At 31.9% G+C, this 20047-nt stretch overlaps 1 protein-coding gene across 5 annotated transcripts in view; it reads left to right on the top strand.

Annotated features, from left to right (window-relative positions):
- Positions 1-20047, top strand: part of pald1a (phosphatase domain containing paladin 1a) — a 185565-nt gene that overhangs the window by 133243 nt on the left and 32275 nt on the right. For 4 of the 5 annotated variants that reach the window (XM_073917452.1, NM_198811.1, XM_073917451.1 and 1 more), the window contains 11 exon segments: positions 81-156; positions 4882-5039; positions 8615-8711; positions 9078-9182; positions 11533-11628; positions 11710-11844; positions 15956-16072; positions 16777-16956; positions 17100-17297; positions 17648-17788; positions 19130-19201. In XM_073917452.1, coding sequence (XP_073773553.1) covers positions 81-156; positions 4882-5039; positions 8615-8711; positions 9078-9182; positions 11533-11628; positions 11710-11844; positions 15956-16072; positions 16777-16956; positions 17100-17297; positions 17648-17788; positions 19130-19201 — 1375 coding nt within the window. 5 annotated transcript variants of the gene reach the window in all.

Raw genomic sequence — 20047 nt, 5'->3', positions numbered from 1 at the left:
ATTGTTTCTCTAGGAAAAATAGTTATAATTGTTTATGTGATGTTGCTCTGAGTGATGTGAGGTTATTGATGTGTGTTCAGGTATTACCGTCTGCCCCTGCCGATGGAGGGAGCACCCATGGAGGAGCAGTTTGATGCTTTTGTTAAAGTTCTCCGGGTAAGAAACTCTCCTCAGTCGATTAATATAGTCTTTCTAATATCTGAGAGCTCTTCTAAAGCCATCTGAGGCCTGTTGAACAAAGGAAATACATATAGTGTTGCAAACAGCCAATCAAAAGATACTACTACTACCACCCCCACAACCGCTAATAATGGTGATAATAACAATAACAAAAATAATAAAATCTTAAAACTGTTATATTTAAGGATTATATTTGTGTTAATCATTAATTATCATTATAATGAATTATTCCTATTTAAATGTTGATGCATGGATAAATAATAATAATAATAAATATAATAAATATAATCCTTTAATATGATAGTTTTAACTTTAATTATTATCAATATTATTATACTTATTTTTATTATTATTATTCTTATTGTTGTCTTTATTATTATTATTATTATTATTATTATTATTATTGTCTTTATTATTATTATTATTATTATTATTAGTGTCATTATTTTTATTATTGTCTTTATTTTTATTTTTATTATTATTATTGTCTTTATTATTATTATTATTATTATTATTAGTGTCATTATTTTTATTTTTGTCTTTATTATTATTATTATTATTTTTTTATTATTATTATTGTCATTGTTTTTATTATTATTATTATTGTTATTATTATTATTATTATTGTCTTTATTATTAATTATTATTATTATTATTATTATTATTATTAGGGTCATACTTTTTATTATTATTATTGTTGTTGTTGTTGTTGTTATTATTATTATTGTTATTGTTGTATATTATTATTATTATTATTATTATGATTATAAGTGTCATTATTTATATTATTATTATTATTATTATTGTCTTTTATTATTATTGTCATTATTTTTATTATTGACATTATAATTATTATTGTTATTATTATTATTGTTGTTGTTGTCATTATGATTATTATTATTAGTATTATTATTATTATTATTGACTTTATTTTTATTATTATTGTCATTTTTCTTATTGACATTATTTTTATTATTATTATTATTATTATTATTTGCATCCACATTTAAATAATAATTGTTATCGTTAATTAGCACAAATATAATCTAATAAATATAATAGTTTTACTTAGTATTAATTAAAAATGACAATAATTATTTCAATGTGGATGCATGGATGAATAATATTGATAGTAATAATAAAAATAAAAGGAATAAAGTTAAAACTATTATGTGTAAGCATTATATTTGTGTAAATTAATGATAACATGATAATGATATTATTTAAATGAGGATGGATGACTATATAGATGGATCTTTGCTCAGTTTTAGAGGTTTATTTCTGGATGACCTTTCTGATGCTGGATCCTGAATTGATGCATCAGTCAGCTGCTGTCATGTGAGAGTCATAAACGCATCAGTGTGAGTGTTTCCTCGTGATGCAGTCGTTTCACTCAGATTAAACCTTCTGAAGATGTCTGACATTTGGGTTGTTAACCGAGTTCTGGCATTTGGGCTATTTAGAGATAGCTGGCATTTGCGTAATCATTTCATTATTTTTTGTACTAATTTTAAAAATACAACTTTAGGTTATAATTAGGATTATTTTTATTAATTATATTGTTGTAGTTAGATAATATTCATTTGTATTATCAAAACAGTGGGATATACCAATAATAATTTGAATAATTAAACATGTATATAAAATATTAATTAATTATTTAAAATGCAATGTAAATATTTTACAAACATTATGCAAATTTATGCAAAACATAAAAAAAATCTAAATAAAAATACAGAAATTGTGCATTATTGAATCAAGTTGTACCATTTATTACCTCAAGAGTGTCAGTAATCAGCTTTTATTGTTTTTGTAAAAAAAATCTGATTAATTGTTTTATTGCTTGTTTTTATTTTTTGTAAGCTGCATGATGTGGTGTGGTGTTTTTGGTCTGGTTTGTGTCAGTCATGTGGCCTGAACGAGACTTCCTCAATGTGTGCTGTGTTTCCTGTCTCTCTGGTTTAGCGGACAGAAGCTGCAGCCACAGATTTGTGGAGTTTGATGATTATGGCTGCAATAATAAATCAATGTGTTTTCTCAAACCAGCAGCAGCTCTGATCATCTCTGGAAGAGCTTTTATCATTTATTTTTATTTATACCCGCTTCTAAATCTGTTTTCATGCGTTTATCTGCAGCTCGTGGGCAATGAGGAGGAATTATTCATCTGTTTATTTCAGCCCACATGAACAAATCCTAAAGTAGTTTATAGTAAATACTGTCGTGTTTTTGACCCATACTAGCAAAGAACTCTGTTGTGGTAAATCTATAGTTGCTATGGCAACACCTATAGATATGCATCTTTTGCACTTATTCTATAGTTGCTATGAAAACACAATAACTATAATAATTCATTAATATTTGTGGTAATTCTATTGTTGCTATGGTAACAGCTATAGTAATTGATCTGTTGCAGCAATACTACAGTTGCCATGGAAACACAGCAACAATAGTAATTGATCTGTTGTGGTGATTCTACATTTGCTATGGTAACACAACTGCCGTAATTGACCCATTGTGGTGATTCTGCAGTCGCTATGGTAACACAACAACTACAGTAATTTATCTGTTGTGATTATTTTGCAGTTGCTATGGTAACACAACAACTGCAGTAATTGACCCATTGTGGTGATTCTACAGTTGCTATGGTAACACAACAGTTACCTTAATTGACCCATTGTGGTGATTCTACATTTGCTATGATAACACAACAGCTGCCGTAATTGACCCATTGTGGTGATTCTACAGTTGCTATGGTAACACAACAGCTGCCGTAATTGACCCATTGTGGTGATTCTACAGTTGCTATGGTAACACAACAGCTGCCGTAATTGACCCATTGTGGTGATTCTGCAATTGCTATGGTAACACAACAGCTGCCGTAATTGACCCATTGTGGTGATTCTGCAGTTGCTATGGTAACACAACAGCTGCCGTAATTGACCCATTGTGGTGATTCTGCAATTGCTATGGTAACACAACAGCTGCCGTAATTGACCCATTGTGGTGATTCTGCAATTGCTATGGTAACAAAACAGCTGCCGTAATTGACCCATTGTGGTGATTCTACAGTTGCTATGGTAACACAACAGCTGCCGTAATTGACCCATTGTGGTGATTCTACAGTTGCTATGGTAACACAACAACTGCCGTAATTGACCCATTGTGGTGATTCTGCAGTTGCTATGGTAACAGAACAACTACAGTAATTGATCTGTTGTGGTGATTCTACAGTTGCTTTTGTAACACAACTATAGTAATATAAACAAATGAGCCAATAATATGGTTTTCTACAGCTATACGGTAAATTATACATCAATACAACACAGCTTACTGCAGTAAAAACTAAAGTGTACTACAGTTATCAGTTCACAATAGTTAATAATGTATGGTGCAGCATTCATTTACAGATGTGTGTGTGTGTGTGTGTGTGTGTGTGTGTGTGTGTGTGTGTGTGTGTGTGTGTGTGTGTGTGTGTGTGTGTGTGTGTGTGTGTGTGTGTGTGTGTGTGTGTGTGTGTGTGTGTGTGTGTGTGTGTGTGTGTGTGTGTGTGTGTGTGTGTGTGTGTGTGTGTGTGTGTGTGTGTATATAGATATATATAGATTAGAATTTTTTTTCTGTTCTAAATATTTCCCAAATGATGTTAAACAGATTCAGGAAATTTTTCTTCTGGAGAAAGTCTTATTTGTTTTATTTCGGCTAGAATAAAAGCAGTTTTTAATTTTTTTAAAATGTCATTTTAAGGTCAATATTATTTGCCCCTTTAAGCAATTTTTTTTGATAGTCTACAGAACAAACCATCGTTATACAATAACTTGCCTAGTTACCCTAACCTGCCTAGTTACCCTAATTACCCTAGTGAAGCCTTTAAATGTCACTTTAAGCTGTATAGAAGTGTCTTGAAGAATATCTAGTCTAATATTATTTACTGTCATCATGACAAAGAGAAAATAAATCAGTTATTAGAGATGAGTTATTAACACTATTACGATTAGAAATGTGTTGAAGAAATCTGCTCTTCATTAAACAGAAATTTTGGGAATAAAATATACAGGGGGGTGAATAATTCTGACTTCAACTGTAAATATAGTACACTATAATACACTTTGTATGGGTCAAAAGCACTGACTGTATTGGTTATTATACATTACTATAGTGTTTGAACTGTTGTTTTAGCTGCTCCGCAGGAAGCAACTTAGGAAAAGAAAGAATCTACTTCCTGTCCTGCTCCAAGATTGTTTGTTCCCCTGGGCTGAAAACATGTCCAGTTAAATGTGCCTCTTTCATAGCATTTTTTTTCTACAGTGTTTGGAGTAAAGGAATATATAAAGGAAAGAAATAAGGAGAATTGTATATTAGATCTATAATAAACAGGACAACCAATGATTTAGATTTGAAACAAGTCAAACATTAGTAAACATTTCAGTGATTCACCCAAACATTATTATGTATAAATGTAATTTCTGCTGACAGTTATTTTATTTCACTGAAAGCATTTGTTTTGCATGAGTGGGTGTGTGTTTTTCTTTTTAATATGTATTTATTGATTGGCAGAGGGTGTATTTTATTATTTTTTGCATTTTATTTTTATACTTATACATAAAAGCCTCTCCAGATTACTCATTAAAACCTTCAGATTTGTATATTCCAGTATGTGTGCATGAGTTCCTCCACTGAATCTCTCCGTCTGCGTGTTTGTTTCAGGAGAATCCGTCTCTGTCTTTGAATCGCGATGCATCTCGTCCGCTTCCCGCTCTGCTGTTCAGCTGTCAGGTCGGCGTCGGACGCACGAATCTGGGTTTAATTCTGGGAACGCTGGTCATGATGCACCTGACGCGGACCACAGCGGAGAAAACCACACCGTAAGACCACCACACACCATCATGTCCCCTTATATAAACCTGCTATCAACCTGTACATTAATCAGAAATGGGATGCAACAAATTGCATGAGCATAACAGAAATGACCATGTAGTGCAAATGAGATGTAGATGTAGAACTCGTATTTAATAAAGGGGAAGAGAAACCTACTTGTGACTATTGTAAGAGTATTTTGATGATAAAATATACAGCGGGGGAAGGAAGTATTGAACACATCGTCAGGTTTTTTCCTAGGAATAATATTTCTAAAGGAGCTGTTGACATGAAATGGAAGCAGACTTTGATAAACCCAAACAATACAAACATAAAAATAAAACAAAGCACATCTGGAAAGTGAGATGTGTGTAATAATAATGAAATGACAGAAGGAGAAAGAGCTGAACTGCTGAAATGTAATGAATACTTTATATATTAAAGGCTGTTTGGGTGCCTGCAGCTTAAAGGGCCATGAAAGCCCCTCGTTTCAGCCGGGTGTTTTCACTCCTCTACTTTGGAAAAAGTCAGAAAAGTGGCCGTGTCCAGCTCTGTTTAGGGGGGAGTGTCGGAGGAACTAAAGTGGGATGGTGTGGGAGTGTCTATTTGTGCACGCGCGAGTTTCAGAGTCAAAATACACACACACAGCGGACAATGTGACTGTTTACATGGACATCTGTAGTCGAATTATTTGCCAAATTATTAAATGGTGGACTTTAACTGCAGTTTGGCTCTTTCATTCAGGGAATTCATTCATGCCCCTCGCGACAAACGAGATATTTGATTCAAGGAACTGCTGTAAGCGTGTATTTTTCATGCAATGTTTGATACCGCACGGCGAATGAGAGAGAAAAAAACTCCGCATTTCCTGGAAACTTAGATGCACACGGCAGGTAGCATCAGAAAGCCGCGTGTGTTATTCCGGTCACAAAATGCGGTGCTAACATTTCTGCACTCAGTGCAATAGTAACTTAATTCGATACAAAACAAACTGAATAAACAAAGAGCGCTGGTCGCTCACTTACCAAATCTGTAGAGACAGGACAATCACCAGCAACTAGAGCCGCGTCTTTATGGAGAGAATACTACAAGCGAATTCAGATTTCAGCGTTTGCAGATGAGAACAGCTCTCAGGTAAACAATAATCCTCAGACACGTAAGTTATTGTTGTCGAGCGTCGCGTACACTGTTAATCCACACGTGAGACTGAGCTCTCACAGAGAGAAAATGAAAACAAAACTTAACGGCAGCAAACTATAAAAGCAACACTTCACGCTTGTTTTGCCAACACAACGTGGCGTCTTTGTGGCGTAAACACGGTGACACTAATGAATATTAATGAAGTTCCACAATAGAGCGCGCTGATTGGTTTGAACCAAGCCTTACTCATGCATTAATGTATCACACTGTAAGACGTAATAAGACACACTCTGGCACAGACGTCCAGTCTGCACGCTGGAATACACGCTATTATCTCATGACCGTGACGCAGCTTCAAAAATTCCTTTCAAACAGGAAGTACGAATTTGCTTGAAATAACGCAAAAACAACCAATTTACACTTTTTAGTGAAATATAGGTGTCCTAATAGTGTTTTTAGCAGTGTGAGACACATATACCACTGTCAACAGCTCAACACATGTGTTCTGGTGTTTCGTGACCCTTTAAAGACGCCTCTTGTATGGAGATTGAAGTCTCATGAAGTGCTCAGGTGTGAGTTTCTCACAGACTTCAACAGAGTGTCAAGTTCTTGATGGTTCTGTGGGTCTCGTCTATCAAATCTGAGCTTTACGTCGCCTCGTGGTTCCATTCCAAAGAGGGAAGAAATCACTTTCCCGAACTCTCGCGCTCAATCTGCCCAGTTGGTGGAATGAACTCCCTAACTGCATCAGAACGGCAGAGTCACTCGCTGTCTTCAAGAAACCACTAAAAACTCAACTATTTAGTCTCCACTTCCCTTCCTAATCTGCAATTGCCTCTCTGGCTCCACCACTAACTACAAAAAAATAAAATAAAAAAATACTAATGCTTTCCTTCTTAGACTTTACACACCTGAAACTTGCCTACAGCACTTATTCATTGTTGCTCTTATAGTTGTGTAAATTGCTTGCTTGTCCTCATTTGGATAAAAGCGTCTGCTAAATGACTAAATATAAATGTATTCTGTATTCTCTATTGGATTCGGATCAGGGGATTGGCTGGGCCATTCTACAGCTTGATTTTCCTTCTCTGAAAGCATCTGAGAGTCTCCTTGGCTGTTTTGGATCATTGTCCTGCTGAAATGTCCACCCTGGGTTCATCTTCATCTAATGCAGATGTTGGACTGAAGCAGCTGATCTTCATTCACACTGAGGCCCCGTTTACACTAATGCGTTTTCGTTTTAAGACGCATAAGTTTTGCTTTACGCCATCCGTCCACACTATGCCGGAGTTCTCGAGCGCCGAAAACGGAGCGTTTTGAAAACGCTGGAGAGGCCGTTTTCATACTAAAACGCTGCTGCTCCGTCTCAGTGTGGATGAGGGAAACGGAGACATCTGAAAACGGAGGCGGGGCTGCTGAGATTCGCTAGCTGATTGGGGCTTTTGTGTCATTGTGTATCCTTCCCTTATTCATCAAGACTCTATCACATGACTATAACACATGGCTTTAACGCTACCGGAAGACAGTACTGAAAACAACAACATGGGCACAGAAATGGGAGCGTTGTTTGCACTATTGTCTGTTTTAGGCGCCATTGTGCAGTTATTCATTTGTTACGTTTAGTAGCAACTCGACCTCGTTGTCTGTCCACAAAAATACCTCTCTTGCTTTCTTTGCCATCGCGTTCATTGTACAACCGGCGTTTGTTGACTAACAATAACCAAATGCCGAGCGAGACACATGCTTCCTGTTTATACTAGAACGCACATGCCCAGAGTGCGCCAATGGTCACGTGATATACGTTTTTGGTGGCGTAGTGTGGACAGAGATATGTTCTGAAACGCTAGGTGAAACGGTAGTGTGGATGTGGATCTTTTTTGATCTAAAACGCCGTTTTAAAACTAAAACGCACTAGTGTAAACGGGGCCTGAGGATGGGCAGAGGCTTGCTGAAGAACTACTGAGAGATTTCAGCTGCTGTCTGGGCTTTCACTGCCAAACTACACCTCCCTTTCTTCGTGTGTTCAATACTTTTTCATTTCATTTTATTACACATAACCTCATTTGTAAGCTAATTAGATTTGTTTTCATTGCCTATATGGATTTCTTTGGTTGTTACCAACATCTGGTGAAAGTTTCAAGTCAACAGCGCCTTTAGAAATGTGCTTTCTGAGAAAAATGCTGATGTTTAATCCTTAATTTTCCCACTGTATTTCGATAAAATGTATGTTTTTAAATAATGTTAGAGAACGTTTTAATCAGGAAATATTTTGAGGGATTATATTTACTGTGGATTTTAAAGCACTGTTGTTTATTAGACTAAATAGATGAAAATGGATGATATGTATGGAAAATGAATGAACGAATATTATATGTAATATGTTATGAATTAGAATACAGCTGCAAAAGGGTTTAAAATGAGAGAAGCGTGTGTTTATTGACAGAGCTGAAGAAGAAGTGAAAGACAAACACAAGATACAGTTCCGGGTCATCGAGAGCCTCATCAGTAAACTGCCTAAAGGTCAAGAGGTCATGGAGGAGGTTTGTGTTTTCCTTTGTTCAAAATAATCTTCAATAAACAGGTGTTGTTATGCCCCGCCCCTTTTTCTTATAATGAGATGCATGATGCAAATTAAGCCCTATTTTGGGTGCAAGTACAAATTTTGGCAATAAAACCTAAAGTGGCAATGAGGTCTTAAAATGTAGGGAAAGAGTGTTGCAAAAAGTCTTAAATGCATTGATTTTTCACTGTCTGATTCCTGCATATGCCCTATTTCAAAAAGAACCATGACCAAAAAATGCAAAAGTAAAAGATGTGAAGTAGAGATGTACAGGTGTGAATGTAAGAATGAATGTGAAGATGTACAGGTGAGAAAGGCTGTTTTATTGTAATTATCTGTGTTTCAGGTGAATCGTGCCATTGATTTGTGCTCTGAGATGCACGATATCCGAGAGTCCATCTACGAGAACAAACAGAAGCTGGAGGGCATCGGAGAAGACTATCAGACACAGGTGAGAACTAGCTCAAAGTGAATCAGATTTATGCACAAACTGTACTATCATGCAAAACATCAGTGAATAAAGCAGCGTTTCCAATCTGAGACAAACAAGAGAAGAAAATTATCAGCTCCTGCTGAACGTGCTTAGATGTCACTGAGAGGAGTGTAGTTTGCTGCACTGTTGGGATTAGGGCTGCATCTAATGATTATTTTAATAATCGATTAATCTGTTGATTTATTTATTATTATTTTCTTTTATTAATCCATGAATCAGATAAAAAAAATGCAATAATTTCCAACCGTTTATTCAAAAAAGCTCATTCCCGAGGTATTATAATAATAATAGTTATATTAATAATAATAATAGTAATAAATAATAATAACAACAACAATAATAATACAACATAATAATATTAATAATAATCGATAATACATAATAATAATAATAATAATAATAATAATAATAATAATAATAATATTATAATGATAATAATAATAGTAATAATAATAAATAATAATAACAATAATAATACAACATAATAATATAGAAAATAATAATAATAGATAATACATAATAACAAAAATAATATATTAATAATAATACAAAATTATATTAATAATAATAATAATAATAACAACAATAATAAATTATTGTAATAATAATAATATTAATAATAATAAATAATAATAATAATAATAATAATAATCATAATAAATATTAATAAAAACAACAATAATAATTATTATTACACATAACAATAATAATAATAATAATAATAATAATAATAATTATTATTATTATTATTGTAATGATAATAATGATAATAATGATGAACATAATAATATTAATAATAATAATACATAATAATAATAATAATAATAGATAATAATGGTAATAATAATAAATAGTAACAATAATAATAATTATTATTATTATTATAATACATGATAATAATTAAAATAATAATAATTATAATGATAATAATAATGAATAATAATAATACATTAATAACAATTATTATCATAATAAATTATAAGTAATAATATAATAATAATAATAATGATAAAACATAATAATAATAATAATAATAATATAATTAAAAACTAAGTAGTTTTGTCTTGTTTTCAGTCCAAATATCAAAATATTTTTAAATAAAAAAACTTGCTAAACACATGGAACAGCATAAAAAAATATGTTTTGTTTTCTGGGAAAAAATTGGTGATTATTTGCTCAAACAGTTTTACCAGTTCACAGAAACGTGTAAGTGATCGTGATCTACAACGTGAGATAATTGTTGCCATGTTTACTTGCGGCCGCACGTTTGCCTCATTCATAAAAGCAGAAGATGCAGGATTACGCACGTAAATTCACCAGTTATTCCCCAAATACATGCAAGTAAGGCTGGTGAACTTAGAGAAGAGTAGATTCAACTTTATAGTTACTTTCACTGTGTGTAATGTGTGTCTGATATGAGTAAAACACATCTGCAAATCATATTTGAATGGATTGTTAGACTTCCTTGTGTGTTTTACAAACTCTAAATATTTTGTTTCACTAGTACGTGTGTGTATTTACATTAGGCGGTTAAAAAGCTGCATAATTGTTATAATATGACACGTCTTTCTCAGCGGGGTTAGCCCTTTTCAGACCGTCCCTTACTGAGAGCTCTGCTCTGCTCATCACATTAAAAATGGAACAAAAGTAGGACCCTGCTGTTGAGCTCTCCTCCTCCTCATCTCTGTCTATGAGGCGATGAACTCTGTATCAGTATCAGTTTGGAGAGAGACCGTGTTCACTCTGCTCCTCACTGAACTAAAGTGTTTTTTAATAATCAAACGTCCAAATGTCACGCGACACAACAAATCGATTATGAAATTCTTTGCCAGTGCTTTTAGTAATCGATTTAATTGATTCGTTGTTGCAGCCCTAGTTGGGATTGTCCACTGTGTTGTTTGTTCTCCTCTAATAAATGAGCTGCGCCTCAGAAGACCAAGACGAAACGCTATGAACACAGTAAATGTGGTGGCTTCTGGAGGCGTGAGATGGGAGCGCAGACAGATGCTCAAGGAGGGAATAATAATAACAGAGTAATAATACTGAAGCACTGTGATGATGGACTGACGGAGGACTGAGGCCTTTTACAATCAGCACAACAACATCTCACATCTGCAACAATGTGCATAAATATTTAGCATTTTTACTTATTTTTTATTTTAATCTCATAAAATACTCCACAATTAAACTGTATTTGTGTATTTAATTAAATCTTGGTGACCAGAAAAGACCTCTTTCAAAATCATTTAAGATGCAAATGTGTGTGTGTGTGTGTGTGTGTGTGTGTGTGTGTGTTGTGTGTTTTCAGGGAAGCAGCACTAAAGATTACTTCCTCCATGGAGCTCTACAGAGTCTGGAGAGATATTTCTACCTGATCGTCTTCAATGCTTACCTGCATGAGCAGGTAGAGTGTGTTTCCAGTGGATTCAGATATCAATATTCACCTGTCAGCTGGTGTTTCTCATGTCATTAATCTCTGTTGTAGTATCCGCTGGCGTTTGCGTGTAACTTCAGCCAATGGTTGTGCTCTAATGCCTGGATCTACCGCCTACTTTCCTGCATGAACCAATCAGAGCTCAGAGCACCAGCTGACCTCGTCACTAAAGGAGCTCGAGTTCTGGTGAGTAACTGCAATTCATTCATCTTGGATTTCATTTGATTTATTTATTAGTTTATTCTATTCATTCAATTATTCTCCTTCTTGCCTATTCCCTTTATTAATCTGGGGTCGCCACAGTGGAATGAACCGCCAACTTATCAAGTAAATTTTTTACGCTGCAGATGCTCTTCCAGCTGCAACAAAACGCTGGGAAACACCCATACACTCAACATTTTTAATTAAATTATAATTTAAAAATATATTTATTTATTTACTTTTTAATATTTTTTATTAATTTTATTTAAATTAAATTAAATAATTTATTATTTAGTAACTTATTTTATTTTATTTAATTTTTTATTTCTTTTATTTAATTTTTAAATGTATTTATTTTTTGATATTTTATACTAGCAATAATAATATTAATAACAACAAAAATAAATCATCATTATTATTATTATTATTATTATTATTATTATTAATACTATTCAAGTGAATTTTTGAATTGAGTTATTTGTATTACTGTTATTAAATTATTGTTGTTATTGTTATTATTATTGTTAATAAAATCAATATCTTTAAATTGCCGTAATGGCTACAAACCAAGTATATAATTTGTTTATATATTTCAGCAAAAGAGAAACTGAATGTTGATAATAAGTTTGCGTATAAGTGCTAATTATTAATTTAATAATAATAAAATATTTAGTAAATGAAAAAGCTAAATATTGATAATAATGTTGAATTATTAGTACTTTGCCGTTAAATTCTTAATTCTGTTTGTTGCGGGATGGCTGCTTCTCACTCAGGGCTGTTTATGCTAATGAGGGAGTCACTAGTAGGTGGGGCTTTCCCCCTCTGATGATACGTACAAAGGGAGAGTGTCAATCAAAGTGTTTCATTCATCAAGTCTGATTATAACAATAACTGTTAATTCATGTTGACCTTTAGAGGCTGGATATATTCACACACTGCTGACACACAACTGGGTTTAAACCACTTATAAAAGTGATTAGTCCTCCTAATAGGCCAGAATTCAAGTTATGAATATCAAAATATACATGTTTTGATTTGCCTTCATCTGATCTGACTGATTCATTTTAAACCATATCTGATCAGCATGGAAAATCTGCTGTAAATGCTGCTGTCTTCATAGTGTTCTGAGATTCTCTGTTGACATTAATGGGGGTTTGAGAACTTTCTTTGCTTAGCGACGGTCTCTAAGGAAAGTGTGACATCATCAGATGTTTCTCTGCAGTGGCCTTGGACAGATTCTGCAGCGCTGAATTGAGGAAATCAAACGTCTTACGTGGCATTTTTTTCCAAAACAGACCTTCAGACACACAAAAACAGCCGTACTATAGTGGAGTGCTGTTTTCTGTCCGTTGTTATACTTGTGTGATGTTATTTTGATGCCAGATTTAGTTAGAATAGTTTTAAAGTTAAGGTTTAAGCCATTAAATACTGTGACTGTATTTCTTTATTTCTTTATATACAGTATTTATTTATTTTGAACAACATTTGTTTTTTATTTTAAAGACTGTCAAAACATTGTCAAACATGTTTACATACAACGTCTCCAAATAAATAAAAATACACCGAACCACCGGAACGAATCATCAACTATTCCAGCACATGTTATACGCAGCGGATGACCTTCCGGCTACAACCCATCACTGGGAAACAACCACACACTCCCATTTTCACACATACACCACAATTTAGCTTACCCAGTTCATCTATACTGTAGCACAGGGGTCACCAACCTTTTGGAAACTGAGAGCTACTTCTTGGGTACCGATTAGTGTGAAGGGCTACAAGTTATTAAATAACACATTTTCTTAAATTACTTTTAATTATATGTTATTATTAATCTATTATTATTATTAATCTATGTGAAGACACTGACCATGTTAATGATTTCTCACTGTAGTTTTCAACAATGACTTAAGTTAGATAAATATCAATATGCAACACTTCAATTTTCTGAAATAGTTTTTAAAGTTTTTTTTAATATATAACAAAGTAATTTTCAAATTTACACCAATGCAAGTGTGATTTAAAAAGAATACCTATAAAAATATTAGATGCAGCTTACTCATATGTGGTGCTATGGTGAGCTATTTTTAGAACAGGCCCATGTTGGTGACCCCTGCTGTAGCGCATGTGTTTGGACTGTGGGGGAAACTGGAGCACCCGTAGGAAACCCACGCCAACACGGAGAGAACATGCAAACTCCACACAGAAACACTAACTGACTCAGCTGACATTCAAACCAGTGACCTTCTTGCTGTGAGGTAACAGCGCTACCCACTGCACCATCGTGCCGCCCCTATACAATAATACAAAATGATGATGATCATAATAATACATAAACTCAAAAAAACTCTATACTCTATCAAAGAAAAACAAAACATTAATATATATATATAAATATGTAAGTAAACAAATATAATAATATTAAACAATACAGCAATAACTTACTTATCTGTAGACTTTGTTCATAATTTCAATAATTTCGTTTGTTTATTTATTTGTTTATTTAAAATAGGGACGGAATTTGTTAAAACTAATTTAAATAATTAATTAAATACATTAAATAAATATTTTATAAAAATATGAATAAATAAAATAAGTATTTTTTGAACCATCAATTCTGTCACTGTTTTAAATAAAACAAATATTTATTTATGTACAGTTTTTATTCATTTATTTTGAACAATTTTCTATTTCATAGCATGTTTACTGACTAATGTTGACTTTATTTTGCTAAATAAAAATACAATAATACAAAATTGCACTAATAATACATGAGTAAACTCAGTAACTTAATAGACTTAAAAGTATTATATATAAACACAAGTAAACTAACATAATAATATTCAATAATAGTGTTACAATAGCACTGCATGCTACATTTGGTTAAAGTAATTTTTAAAAGTAAAAAAGAAATAGATTTTTAAAACCATTAAATTCAGTCACTATTCTGAATAAATAAACACAGAAATAAATAAATGTATTTAAAATTAGTGTATACATATGACTGTATTATAGGCGATGTAGTGGCGCAGTAGGTAGTGCTGTCGCCTCACAGCAAGAAGGTCGCTGGTTCGAGCTTCGGCTCAGTTGGTGTGTCTGTGAAGAGTTTGCATGTTCTCCCTGCATTCGCGTGGGTTTCCTCCGGGTGCTCCGGTTTCCCCCACAGTTCATATACATGTGGTACAGGTGAATTGGGTAGGCTAAATTGTCCATAATGTATGAGTGTGTGTGTAAATTAGTGTGTGTGGATGTTTCCCAGAGATGGGTTGCAGCTGGAAGGTAATCCGCTGCGTAAAAACGTGCTGCATAAGTTGGCGGTTCATTCCACTGTGGTGACCCCGGATTAATAAAGGGACTAAGCCGATAAGAAAATGAATGAATGAATGTATTATTTGCATTATATTTTATGTATGTAAATAATGTATATAAATATTTTTTATTGTTTTAAAACAGGAATGGAGTTTAATGCTTTTAATTTACAAATACGCAAAACAAATCAAATTATTCGTTCAATTATTGCTTATTTACTATTTTATTTTTACAAAACAATTGGCTGGTTTTAATGTCAGAAAATTCTGTCTTCCACCTCAGTTATCAAGATTGAAATGTTCAAATTGTTTTGGTTTTAGAATTCAAAACAGACCTTCAAGCACACAAAATACACTGAAAAAATGCAGGGTTCCACACAATTCATTAATGTTGTCCCAACACAAATCGATTGTAACACTTTTAACAAATATATGTTGATTGAACATAAAATAAATAAGTTGTCCTAACGAAACCTCAAGAATTGTGTAGTTTCAGCTCATTTTAAATTAGTTTTTTGAACAAGTAAAAAATCTATATTTCTTTGAGTGTAGACTAATTGTAATACACCTCTTCTTTTTCATTTAATTTATTTAGATGTTGTTGTATTTAATGGCACATTTAGAAACTATATTTAATTAAAGATTAAATATTTATTCATTTAGCTACCTTTACAGACTGTAAAAGAGTACGCATTTTAAAAAGATATAACATGACATGACATTTCTCTGCAAGCAAGTTAGCGGAGATGATGGATTATTTCTGAAAGCGTGTCCTTTATTTCTAGGTCGCAGATGAATATTTGGCTCCTGATGTTTTGAGCACCATTAAGGAGATGAAAGTGGCCAATTTCAGACGAGTGCCCAAAATGTCAATATACGGGATGGCACAGCCCACATCAGAGGTGCTGCTTCACTAATCGTCTCTGACGAGTTTTGATTTTATTCTATATCTTTATTTTATTCTATGTTATTTTACTTTGTTGCTTTAATTTTGTGTTTCATTTATTCTATTTTTATAGATTATTTTCTGTATTTTATTTTAATGCAACTTTTATTTATTTATTTATTTATTTATTTATTGACATTTAAATTGATTTTATTTTTGTGCATTTTAAATGCATTAAAAGTTTTAATATTTAATTTAATTTATTCTATTTTACTTTTGTGTATTATATATATATATTGAGGTTTAATTTACTTAAGTTTAATATTAAAATTTAAGTAAAATATTAAACTAAACTTTATTAAATCTTGAAACTAATTATAACAGCCTTTTTAATGTCATTGTTCTACCTATTTTATTTATTTATAAGTTTATCTGTGTGTATTTTATGTAAAATTGGTTTTAACATTTAGTTTATTTATAGTGTAGAAAAATGCACAAATTAAAATGTATAAAATCTAATTATATATTATATTTATTATAATAAATGTATTCTTTTATCTGTACTTTATTTTGCTGCTTATTTTTAATAATGTTTTATTTTATTTTATTTTTTTGCATATGTTATTTTATTTTTTGCATCATTATTTCTTGTGTGTGTTTGTGTGTGTGTCTGTTTGTGTGTCTGTGTGTGTCTGTTTGTGTGTGTGTATTGTCCACCAGGCGGCGTCAGTGGTTCTGGCGTATCTGTGTGATGAGAAGCGCAAACACTCGTCTGTGCTGTGGGTGAATCTGCAGGACGAGCTGCTGCTGGAGGCCAATAATCAGATCTTCAGTCCCCGAGAGCCCACGCGTGTGGAGCAGTGCATACGTGTGTGTTCAGCACAGCCAGAGGACATCCAGGTCACACACACACAAACACACACACATTGCTGATTGTATTTACTCTCACTTACTCTCTATATACATAGTATGCTTCATAACATAACAGTAATTTTAATTGTGTGTGTGTTTGTGTGTGTGTGCATACATGTGTGTGTGTGTAGAGTCTGGAAGCGTCTCTGAAAGCGCAGCTGTTAGCCAGTCAGCAGTGGCTGGAAGTGACTCTGGAGCAGGAGAAACAGATGAAGATGATCAAGAGCTGCTCCACCGTGCAGGAGATCTTCAACCAGCTCAAGAGCTCCCACCATGCACTGCAATACAGGCGCATCCCCTTCCCAGAATGCTCTGCTCCATCTGAAGAGGTGCAGCACACTGTAAACACACACACACACACACACATAATCGTCATTTAGATGCTGTGATTGGCTGTATGATATGGAGCTGTAATGCGCTCAACCTGCCGGAACTACTTTATCTGTGTGATTATCTGACAATAACAAAACACTTTAGAGTGATCATCAGCCAATCAGAATGAAGTATTCAGCTTCATCTGTCTGCTTTATTTGTCTCATTTGTAATGTTGTGTGTGTGTGTGTGTGTGTGTGTGTGTGTGTGTTTGTGTGTGTTTGTGTGTGTGTGTGTGTGTGTGTGTGTGTGTGTGTGTGTGTGTGTGTGTGTGTGTGTGTGTGTGTGTGTGTGTGTGTGTGTTCAGGGTTTTGATCAGCTGCTGGATGTGATGAAAGCGACTCTGGCTGAAGATTCTCTCTCTGCTTTCGTCTTTAACTGCTCCAATGGTAAAGCTCGGACCACCACAGCTATGGTGATCGCAACGCTCACACTCTGGCACTTCAACGTACGTCTGCTACACACACTCACAAAATACATATCAACATCGTGAAGATTTTACTATTTGTAGTTTAAAAAAAAAATTTTTTTTTACAACTTTTTTTTTTAATTTTTAAAGTTTTTTACGTTTTTTTTTATTTCATTTTGTACATTTTAAGTAATTTTTTTCATTAATTTTATATTTTTTATAATTATTTTTCATTTATTTTTATATTTATTTTTTCATTTATTTAACTATTTTTATTTATTTATTTTATAATTAGTTTTTATATCTCATATTAATTTTCATTTATTTTACAATTCATTTTAATTGATTATTGACTTAAATTTATTTGTGTTTAATTTTTACTTTAAATATTTTTATTTTATTTTATATGACTGTTCATTATTTATATCAATATATTTTTATTTTGTGTTTTTATTTTATTTTATATCTTTTTTTATTTGTTTTATAATTATTTTATAAGTATAAAGTTTTTGTTTATTTTTCATAAATTTTATATTAAATATTTTTGTCACTTATTTTGCTATTTATTTCATTTAATTATTTTATTTGATTTATTTGCATTTAAATTATTTTTAAATTTTTATTTTTTCATCAATTTTATAATTTTAAATATTTACTTTTCTATTTATTTTCTATTTGTATTTTTTTCATTTATTTAAATTTTTATTTATTTAGTTATTTATTTTATAAATACTTTATAATTATATATTTTTTTTATTTATTAAATTTATTTATTTTATAATTATTTTTATTTATTTTTAATTTATTTTAATTTATTTTTCCATTTATTTTACAATTCATTTTAATTTATTTTTGAATTTTTTTGTTTAATTTTTACTTGTTTTTAAATTTATTTTGTATGACTGTTTATTAATTATATTAATATATTTAAAATTTTTATTTTTTACAGTTGTTTATATTCATTTTTATTTATTTATTTTTAATTTATTTATATTTTGTTTTTTATTTATTTTACAATTGATTTAATTTTATAACTTTTCATTTTATTTAATTATTTAATTTAAGTTATTTGTTTTTAATCATTTTTACTTTTAATGTATTTTTTAAAGTCTCTTGTATACATTTTTATCAAGCTATTTTTCATTTATTTTGTATTTATATAAAATGTTTAATGTTATTTTATTTTATTATCTATTTAACCTTGGAAATCAACCAGTTTTTCAGATTTTGAAGAAGAAAAACATTTTATTTTAATTTTTTGTTTTTCACATGCATTCAGGTAAGGTTTACAGATCAACTGTGATCCATAAATCCCCAATATACTACTACTCCTGGTACAGTTGTACATCACTATATTCAAGATCTTTTTCTGTTTGACAGGGTTTTCCAGAGTTCTGTGAGGATGAAATCGTAAGCGTTCCTGATGCCAAATACACAAAGGGCGAGTTTGAGGTGATGCACTTTTCAGTTTTGATCTTTAATATATTGTAACCCATGTCTCCTTTCATTTTTTTAGGTTTGTTTTTATGTATAATTAATAGTTAATAAGTTTTATACAAGTAACAAAGCGGCAAATATATAATATAATAATATATAAAAGCTTATCAAACATTCTCATTAATACATTAAAGGTCAGAGGGTTTGGTAAATCCCCACATAAATTAAATTTTTTTTAATCTGGTGTAATTATGTAGGTAATCAGGTAAAAAAAGTGTCTTTAGACTTTAGTTGTCCTTTCTTACAATAGATACCTAAATATACTGTAAGTTAAAATGTGGACAATGTTACCAGTTGAAATGTAAAGTGGTGATGAGGTCTTAATGTATAGAGAGAGCCCTAAAGGTGCCATATATTACATTTATTCACTAAGTTCATTTGTTTTCTGATATCTATGTAGTAAGTATATGGCTTGGGTTGTTGAATGATTAAAAAAAATCCAGAAATGGTTTTATATGCTTATTTATTGCTCCATAAAATACCTCTACACTCAGCAGCTCCATAATTGACCATATTTGGAATGCTCATGAATATTAATGAGCTCACAAACAGACACACACACACAGCATGATGTACTCTGAAATATACATGGGGAAAATAATCAAAACTCATATAATAATCATACGTCTTGCACAAGTCTCTGTTTTATAGTCTTTGATGTGACCTAAAGTATATGCAAATTTTGAGGGTGTGGCTTGTGAATCACGCAACAGTCTGCTTTGTGTTCTGATGGGCCTTTTGTCCACCTTTTGAGTTTTACACATGCAGAATTTACTTTAAAAAAACATTAGTTTTTAAGGC

Source organism: Danio rerio, chromosome 12, assembly GCF_049306965.1.
Source record: "Danio rerio strain Tuebingen ecotype United States chromosome 12, GRCz12tu, whole genome shotgun sequence".
Classification (NCBI taxonomy): Eukaryota; Metazoa; Chordata; class Actinopteri; order Cypriniformes; family Danionidae; genus Danio; species Danio rerio.
This window is presented reverse-complemented; position numbering and strand designations above follow the sequence as displayed.